At 54.8% G+C, this 9,556-nt stretch overlaps 1 protein-coding gene across 1 annotated transcript in view; it reads left to right on the top strand.

Moving 5' to 3' along the window:
- The window catches only part of CPAMD8 (C3 and PZP-like, alpha-2-macroglobulin domain containing 8), a 151,598-nt gene that overhangs the window by 133,190 nt on the left and 8,852 nt on the right, over positions 1 to 9,556 (top strand). Inside the window, 8 exon segments of the mRNA XM_011925896.1 lie at positions 312 to 477; positions 3,465 to 3,551; positions 3,655 to 3,791; positions 4,160 to 4,315; positions 4,394 to 4,456; positions 5,075 to 5,289; positions 6,644 to 6,731; positions 8,421 to 8,495. Coding sequence (XP_011781286.1) covers positions 312 to 477; positions 3,465 to 3,551; positions 3,655 to 3,791; positions 4,160 to 4,315; positions 4,394 to 4,456; positions 5,075 to 5,289; positions 6,644 to 6,731; positions 8,421 to 8,495 — 987 coding nt within the window.

The raw sequence follows: 9,556 nt of genomic DNA, 5'->3' as shown, positions 1-9,556 counted from the left end.
AGAGACGGGGTTTCACCATGTTGGCCAGGGTGGTCTCAAACTCCTGACCTCAGGTGATCCACCCACCTTGGCCTCCCAAAGCGCTGGGATTACACCATGCCCAGCCTATTGAAAAAAAAGAAAGAAAGAAAAGAAAGGAGATGGGGTTTGAAAATTGGGTCTGCAGGCAGTAAGAGCCACAGAAGGGTGCAAAGTAAGGGGCTGTGAGTCATCCAGAGCTCTCCCCAGGGACGCCTCAGAAGCCAGTGGGTGGTGGGTGGGATGGGGGCAGAGCAGCCTCCCAGGGTTCACCGTCCCACCCCACCCTGCAGGAGGAGAGAGGCTGCATTGACAAAGCGAGGCACTTCCTGGAGTCTGCTGCACCCCTGGCCATGGATCCCTACAGCTGTGCCCTGACTGCCTATGCACTGACCCTGCTCCGCAGCCCGGCAGCCCCTGAGGCACTGCGCAAGCTCCGTAGCCTGGCCATCATGAGAGGTAGGTGTCCCTGGCCCTCCCCAGAGGCCACAGCATCGGGAAGCCTACTGTGGAGCCCGTTAAACAACTCATGAACGTATTTATCAAAACTGACAAGTCATGTAGTCCCAGCTACTCGAGAGGCTGAGGCAGGAGAATCACTTGAACCCGGGAGGCGGAGGTTGCAGTGAGCGGTCTAGTGAGCGGAGATCGCGCCTTTGCACTCCAGCCTGGGTGGCAGAGCAAGACTCCGTCTCAAAAACAAAACAAAAAACTGATGATTCGGCCGGGCACGGTGGCTCATGCCTGTAATCCCAGCACTTTGGGCAGATCACTTGAGGCCAAGAGTTCGAGATCAGCCGGGCCAACGTGGTGACAGCTCGTCTGTCCTAAAAATACAAAAATTAGCTGGGTATGGTGGCAGGTGCCTATAACCCCAGCTACTCGGGAGGCTGAGGCACAAGAATCGCTTGAACCCAGGAGGCAGAGGTTGCAGTGAGCTGAGATCGTACCATTGTACTCTAGCTTAGGTGACAGAGTGAAATCCCATCTGGAAAGAAAAGAAGAGAAGAGAAGAGAAGAAGAGAAGAGAAGAGAAGAGAAGAGAAGAGAAGAGAAGAGAAGAGAAGAGAAGAGAAGAGAAGAGAAGAGAAGAGAAGAAAAGAAAGAAAAGAAAAGACAAGAGGGGAGGGGAGGGGAGGAGAGGAGAGGAGAGGAGAGGAAGGAAGAAAGAGAGAGAGAGATAGGAAGGAAGGGAGGAAGGGAGGGAGGGAGGAAGGAAGGGAGGAAGGGAGGGAGGAAGGAAGGAAGGAAGGAAGGAAGAAAGGAAGGAAGGAAAGAAGGACAAAGGGAAACTGACAAGACACCTTTTGCTCCTTTGTCAATTGCTTTGTTGATTATAGTATTCGTTCATTATTGCATCTGCTAGTGACTTTGTTTGAGGAAGTGGCTTGTCCAAGTCACACCAGCCCAAGCATTATTTACCTTGCCTGTGAAATCTGGGATGCCAACCCCTCAGGAAGGGGGGTTCTCAGGGAGGGATCCCCAGCAGAGAATGCATCCCCTGCCTCTGGCCAGGCTCCCTGGAAATCATCCCAGGACAGGGGTGCTAAGGGACAGGGGAGGGTTGGGTCTGGCTTCCACCCTTCCCTCCACTTGCTGCATGAGCCCTGGTAAGTTTTTTTGAGCTATCAGTCCTCCGACCTACAAAATCATCACCCACTGGGACTCCAATCCCTGAGCTTCGACTTTCTCAGAATGCCCCCACACTAAGTCTCCTCCCACTTCAACCAGACCTCCCCACCCCACCCCTACCCCCAGCAGCTGCACTGGGGCCCAGGCAGGTTTCTCGGCTTAAGTCATTAAGATGCCACCTGAAGAACTGTTTTCATTGCTTCAGAAAGAGAAAAGTTTAAAGAGGATCCAGGGACGGAGTGGGAGATGGTGGCGGTGGGCTGGTTTCTCTCTGAATTTGAGAGCCTTTACACCTCATGTGAGCTCAGAATCCTTGGAGCCTTTTTCTTTTCTTTTCTTTTTTTTTTTTTTTTAGAACAGAGTTTCCCCTTGTTTCCCAGGCTGGAGTGCAATGGCGTGATCTTGGCTCACCGCAACCTCTGCCTCCTGGGTTCAAGCGATTCTCCTAACTCAGCCTCCCAAGTAGCTGGGATTACAGGCATGCGCCACCACGCCTGGCTAATTTTTGTATTTTTAGTAGAGATGGAGTTTCACCATGTTGGCCAGGCTTGTCTTGAACTCCTGAGCTCAAGTAATCTGCTCACCTCGGCCTCCCAAAGTGTTAGGATTACAGGTGTGAACCACTGCACCTGGCCATAGCTAGCTGTCTTAACAAAGACCCGGCCATGGGGCTGGGTGGGAAAGGGTGGCCAGGGATCTGCTTGCTTTGCCTAGAGTATCACTGTGCTCATTTGCCATGTAATTGGGCATCCTGGCCAGACCTCATTTGGAAAAAGGAGTGCCAACTTACAAGAATGGTAATGGGATCCAGGGGCAGTGGCTAACACCTGTAATCCCAGCACTTTGGGAAGCCGAGGTGGGAGGCTCGCTTGAGCCCAGGAGTTTGAGACCAGCCTGGGCAACATAGTGAGACTCTATCTCTACAAAAACTAAAACGTTAGCTGAGCGTGCTGGTGTGCACCTGTAGTCCCAGTTACTGGGGAGGTCAAGGCGAGAGGGTCGCTTGAGCCCAGGAGTTGAAGGCTTCAGTGAGCTATGATCGTGCCACTGCACTCCAGCCTGGGCAGCAGAGTGAGATGCTGTCTGTATTTTCTTTCTTTCTTTTTTTTTTTTTTTTTTTTTGAGACAGAGTCTCACTCTGTTGCCAGGCTGGAATGATGAAGTGGCGAGATATTAGCTCACTGCAACCTCCAACTCCCTGGTTTAAGCAATTCTCCTACCTCAGCCTCCCAAGTAGCTGGGATTACAGGCACACGCCACCACACACAGCTAATTTTTGTATTTTTAGTAGAGATGGGGTTTCACCATGTTGGCCAGGCTGGTCATGAACTCCTGATCTCAAGTGATCCACCCACCTCGGCCTCCCAAATTGCTGGGATTACAGGTGTGAGCCACTGCACCCAGCCAGAATCTTTGAGCCTTTGCAAGTCGAGTGTGGCTGCTTGGGTGCTAAGTGGGAACATCAGGGGCTGCATCAGTACCTGGTCAGGAGGGAGGCTACTGACTAGTGATGTTTGTGTCTGGGGAAGGGAAGGGTGGCCATTGATTAGTGATGTCTGCCAGGGGTAGGGTAGGGTGGCCATTGATTCATGATGTCTGCCAGGGGCACAGGAAGGGCTAAAGCTGCCATAGGTTTGCAGATCTGAGATGGAGCCTTGAGGCCCTTCCTGTCCCAGTTGTCTTCCCATGACACTCTTTTCCCACTGGGGTCCCACAGTACCTTTTCTTTAGACCCCATGCTTGGATGTGCTCCATGGGATGCCAGGATGCACACTGGGTGGGGTGGTAGCTCTTGACCACTCCTTTCCTTGCAGATGGGGTCACCCACTGGAGCCTGACAAATTCCTGGGACATGGACAAGGGCACATTATTGAGCTTCGGTGACAGGACCTCTCAGTCAGGTACTGGCCACCCCAGCTCCCGGGTTCCTGCCTTGGCCATACCTCCATGCACTGGGCCCGTGTCCCTGTGTCAGAAGTCCCCAGTGGGCCTCTTCCATTGCAGTGGTCTCAGCCGAGGTGGAAATGACAGCCTACGCCCTTCTGACCTACACTCTGCTGGGTGACGTGGCCGCCGCCCTGCCTGTGGTGAAGTGGCTGTCCCAGCAGCGAAATGCACTCGGGGGATTCTCCTCCACTCAGGCGAGCCGGGCAGGGCCAGAGGGAGGGGTTCAGGGCTGGGTGGGTGGGGCCCCTGCCATCCTCGTTTTGAGCTCTGAGGTGGCCAGGCAGTCTGGCCCCTTCTCACTTTATAGAGCCCCAAAGAGGGCACGGGTTGGGGGTGAGGAACAGATGCCCCTGGATCCTCCGTGGGAGCCCAGCCTCTGCCTCTGGGGACACGCCAACCTGGCTGTCCTGAGGCCCCCAGTGCCATGGGTGTCTGCACTGAGTCCAGTCTCTATTCCAGACCTGTTGGTGCCTGTTTCAGGCCAGGCTTCCAAGACAGGGGTCAGGGGACCACTGGCCAACTCAGTCTCGGGGTTGATGGCCATCTCCTCCTCCATCCCCAGGACACCTGCGTGGCTCTGCAGGCCTTGGCTGAATATGCCATCTTGTCCTATGCTGGAGGTATCAACCTCACCGTCTCCCTGGCCTCCACCAACCTGGACTACCAGGAAACCTTCGAGCTGCACACGACCAACCAAAGGGTTCTGCAGATGGCAGCGGTGCGTGTTCCTGGGACGAGGGCTTGGGGGCTGTTGGAGGAGGAGTCGGCAGGGCCTCACGGTGACTTCTGTCTCCAGATCCCCAGCCTCCCCACGGGGCTGTTTGTGAGTGCCAAGGGGGATGGCTGCTGCCTGATGCAGGTGAGGTTTTGGGGAGCATTAGGTGATACTGGGCTTGTCCTCCTGTGCCCCATCCCCTCCACCCACACAGTGGAACCCCAGGGACCCCCAGAGGGTTCTGAACTCAGCAGCAGGCCAGACCGCAGGGCAGGCTTTCAGCCTCCTAATACTGCCCAAGGCAGGTGGCCATGGTCCTCTCAGGTGTGCTGTCCACCGCCCCCCTCACCCCAGGAAAACCCATTTGACCCTCAGTCCAGGGATCTCTGACCCACTGACTCAAGCAGATTTGCCTAAGGGCTCAAGGTCATTCCCCCTGCTGTGGCCTGGATTTAACCTCAGACCACGCTGGGGCAGGTGCATCTCACGGGCTCTGACTGGCAGTCAGAGGGCAAGTTTCCCGCGATGACTCTCGCTAGCTCCGTTTTCTCATCTCTAAAATGGGAGCCCAGACAACACGGTGGATGGGAGGGAGACCCCTAGACTCACACATAGCTGAGCACAGCTCTGAAATTGTCATGGATGTCATTGTCCTCATAATTCTGGCTCTTCCCACCTCCCCACTGCCCTTTCTCCTCTCCTACCCTGCACCTGTTGTGGAGGGCCCAGGTCCCTAAGTCTCCATCCTCCAACGCCCCCCAGATTGATGTCAACTACAATGTGCCTGACCCGGTGGCCAAGCCGGCTTTCCAACTGCTCGTTAGCCTCCAGGAGCCCCAGGCCCAGGGACGCCCGCCCCCCATGCCTTCCTCCTCAGCTGAGGGTTCCCGAGGAGACAGACCCCCAGCTGACGATGATGACCCAGCGGCCGATCAGCATCACCAGGAATACAAGGTGATGCTGGAGGTGTGCACCAGGTAAGGCCGCCTGCCCTGCTGGCGTGGGCATCCCAGGAGGGCGTAATGTGGGGAGAGGATGGCCTCCTGGGACCAGGAGGAGCTTCCGGCTCCAGGCACTCAGTGGTGGTTTTTGTTTTGTTTTGTTTTGTTTTTTTGAGACGGAGTCTCGCCCTGTCACCCAGGCTGGAGTGCAGTGGCACGATCTCAGCTCACTACAACCTCTGCCTTCTGGATTCAAATGGTTCTCCTGTCTCAGCCTCCCGAGTAGCTGGGATTACAGGTGCCCGCCATCACGCCCAACTAACTTTTTTGTATTTTTAGTAGATACAGGGTTTCACCATGTTGGCCAGGCTGGTCTCGAACTCCTGACCTCGTGATATGCCCACCTCGGCCCCCCAAAGTGCTGGGATTACAGGTGTGAGCCACCGCACCCAGCCAGTTTCTGAAGTGAATGAAGTGAATGAAAGAAAAGTGAACGGACACAGAAGACTCCAGTATGGTTGGGGCAGGCGGGCCAGATGGGGACAGCCATGTGTGGCTGGGACACTGGTGACACTGGGACACCGATAACACCAGCACCAGGCCCCTTGGTTTTCAGGAGTGAGCCTGGGACCCGGTCACAGTGGGTCCTCATCCTAAGAGGATGTTTGTTGCCATGGTGATGGATGCTTGTCACCATGGCGACGATTGGTGGGTGAGTGGTTGCCATGACACTCGCAGCCCCGGTAGTGGCTGCCCTGACCTTGACTCTCATCCTGAATGTGTCCAAGTTCCCCATCTCAGAAAGTTCGGAAGACCAGAGTCCAGCTTGGTGCACTTCCCACAGCTGCAAGCTGCACACTGAATGTCGGCTTCCTCTTCCTTGTCCCCGACGCCCTATAGGAAGCGCCTGGCATACTGCAGGCTCCAGAGAGAGCCCAGTTACTTTCCTCTCCGCCCTGCCATGTTACAGAAGGAGAAACTGAGGCCAGAGCTAGGGGGTTGATTTCCCAGAGTCTCCTGCAGGGTGGCACTGTTGAAGCACCTGGACTGTGGCTGCTCTGTGGAGCCATGTCAAGAGGGGGTCGCCAGCTGCTTCCCAGGCTGGGGACAGAGAGTGAAGTGCAGGACAAAACACAGTGCCTAGTCACGAGACCTGGTCAAGCCTAGAGCCCTTGGCAAGGCCCTTTCCTTCTGGCCTCAGTGTCCCTGCTGTAAAATGGGTTGACCGAGCTAACCAAGCCAAGGATGTGTGTGCCAATGGCCCGCCGGCCAGGCCCCAGGGCAGGCTTCCTGGGACATCAGCTCTGTGGGCTCCAGAGGGAGAGCGGACCGTGAATTCCACGTCCAGGCTTGAGCTGTAGGGCCTCTCTCTCTCCCCTGTTGTCGGAAGGTGGCTGCACGCAGGATCTTCCAATATGGCTGTCCTCGAGGTGCCCCTGTTGTCAGGCTTCCGGGCAGACATCGAGAGTCTGGAGCAGGTGAGGTGGCACTGGTGAGCAGCAGTGGGCAGGGATCTCCGAACAGTAGGCAGGGCTTAGGCACCCAGGGTCAGGCTGGCTGGCAGCCCAGCCCTTTGTAAAATGCTATGGGTATTATTTTCTTTTCTTTCCTTTAGTCTCTCTCTCTCTCTCTCTCTCACACTCTCTGTCTCGCTCTCTCTCTCACTCTCTTGCTCTCTCACTCTCTCTCGCGCTCTTTTTTTTTTTTTTTTGAGATAGTCTTGCTCTGCTGCCCAGGCTAGAGTGTAGCGGTGCGATCTTGGCTCAAATTCCCAGTGGAGCCTTGAACTTCCAGGCTTAAGTAATCCTCCCACCTCAGCCTCCCGAGTAGCCAGGACTACAAGCATGCGCCACTATGCCCTGCTAAGTTTTGTATTTGTGGCAGAGACAGGGTTTCGCCATGTTGCTCAGGCTGGTCTCAAACTCCTGGGCTCAAGCAATCCTTTGCCTCAGCTTCACAAAGTGCTGGGGTTACAGACAAGAGCCACCACGCCCAGCCCCTTTTTTCCTCCCTTTCTGGGCAAAAATGGGCCATCTGTCTATTGAGGAGTAGGTGGGGTGGTGTGGGGGCTGCTCCAACAGGTGGATCTCCCGTGGGGCCATTGTCATATGATGATGATGATGATTATTATTATTATTATTATTTGAGATGGAGTTTTGCTCTTGTTGCCCAGGCTGGAGTGCAATGGAACAATCTCAGCTCACTGCAACCTCCACCTCCCCGGTTAAAGTGATTCTCCTGCCTCAGTCTCCCAAGTAGCTGGGATTACAGGCATGCACCACCATGCCCAGCTAATTTTTTGTATTTAGTAGAGACGGGGTTTCTCCATGTTGGTCAGGCTGGTCTCAAACTCCTGACCTCAGGTGATCTGCCCACCTCAGCCTTCCAAAGTGCTGGGATTATAGGTGTGAGCCACAGCACCGGCCCACTGTCACTATTATAAATGCCATCTAGAACTTCAGCAAAGTTCCGTGTGCTTTGGCCCTGGGTGGGAAGCCATGGAGTATTCTCAATCCACATTCTGCCGAGACCAGCTGTCACCCTCACAAACCTAAGAGAGACCAGTGCCACATTCCCATTTTGTACAGGAGGGAAGAGGGACATGGGAGTACCGCCAAGCTCTGACTGGGGGAGAAAGAGGTCCAAGGACCAAAGGAGGTCTGCAGTGTGGGGAGGGTGGAACAGGAAAGCCAGGCCTATTGTCGCCTCCCCTCCAAGGAGGCTGCACAGAGCACCAGGGGATGACAATGTGGTCAATTCAGAGGCCTTGGAGTGGGTGTGGGTTTTTTTAAATCAAAAACTGAAAAAAAAAAAAAAATCCCAGACTGGGAGGGGAACTTGAATAGTGCAGCCGAGACACCAGCAGGTGGCAGGGCTCAGCCGGGCTCCTCGCTGGCCACGGAGAAGCCTGACCTGGGCTTTGGGCTGGGTTGAGGGAGTGTATAGGGAGGGCAGGCAGGTGCTCTGGGCAGGGATAGTCATCCTTGAGCATCCTCTCCTGGGTGTTGAGAGGCTGGCAGGGCCTGGGGAGCACTGACCAGCACCCAGACCCCAGCCCATGGTAACTTGTGGGCAAGTTCAAGCATCCCACTGACTACTGCCTCCAGGAGATGGGAGAGGAAGCAAGCAGAGAGTCTGAGGACCCTGACTTCTGGCTTCCTCTGCAGCTGCTCCTTGACAAGCACATGGGGATGAAGAGGTATGAAGTGGCTGGACGCCGAGTGCTCTTCTACTTTGATGAGGTACCACGAGCCAGGATTGGTGAAGGAGGCTTCCCTGGTGTGCATGTTGGTGAGGGTGCACCGGTCACTGCCTGGTGTGGCTCCCTGCAAGTATCTTGTACCATAAAAAAGACATTGGGGCGGGGCATGGTGGCTCATGCCTGTAATCCCAGTACTTTGGGAAGCCGAGGTGGGAGGACCACTTGAGCTCAGAGGTTCGAGACCAGCCTGAGCAACATGGCAAAACCCTATCTTTACAAAAAATATAAAAAAGTGGCCAGGCGTTTTGGCTTATGCCTACAATCCCATCACTTTGGGAGGCCAAGGTGGGCGGATCACTTGAGGTCAGGAGTTCGAGACCAGCCTGGCCAACATGGCAAAACTCCGTCTCTACTAAAAATACAAAAATTAGCCAGGTGTGATGGTGCGCTCTGTAATCCCAGCTATTCGGGAGGCTGAGGCAGGAGAGTCACTTGAACCTGGGAGGCGGAGGTTGCAGTGAGCCGAGATTACGCCACTGCACTCCAGCTTGGGCAACAGAGCAAGACCCGCAAGACCTCATCTGAAAAAAAAAGTAAGACACTGGGAGAATAAATTCCAGGCAGAGCTGGCCATGCTGACAGCTCTGTGTCCTCGGCTGATGACAGTTGGTGGAAAAAGCAGGGAGGGGCCACAGTGGATATTATCCATCTGTGGGAAGGAGTGAAGCATTGATCCATGCTACAGCATGGATGAACCTCAGAAACATGATGCTGAGTGAAAGAAGCCAGACACAAAAGGCCACAGAGTACATGATTCCATTGATATGAAATGCCCAGAACAGGCAAATCGGTAGAGTTGGAAAGATTCGTGGTTGCCAGGGGCTGGGGGAGTGGGGAGCGAGTGCTGATGGGGATGGGGTTTTCTTTGGGGGAGAAAGAAACTGTGATGTAACTAGACAGAGGTGATGATTGCACAGTATTGTGAATATGCCAAGTCCCGCCCACATATGCTCAGCCATGTGTGCGCACACACAAAAAAGGAGTGGTGTTTGGGAGGCCACCTGAGACGTTTTCCCAGTGGGATGGAAGGACCCAAAGAAT

This window comes from Colobus angolensis, unplaced genomic scaffold (genome assembly GCF_000951035.1).
Source record: "Colobus angolensis palliatus isolate OR3802 unplaced genomic scaffold, Cang.pa_1.0 Scaffold66, whole genome shotgun sequence".
Taxonomy (NCBI): Eukaryota; Metazoa; Chordata; class Mammalia; order Primates; family Cercopithecidae; genus Colobus; species Colobus angolensis.
This window is presented reverse-complemented; position numbering and strand designations above follow the sequence as displayed.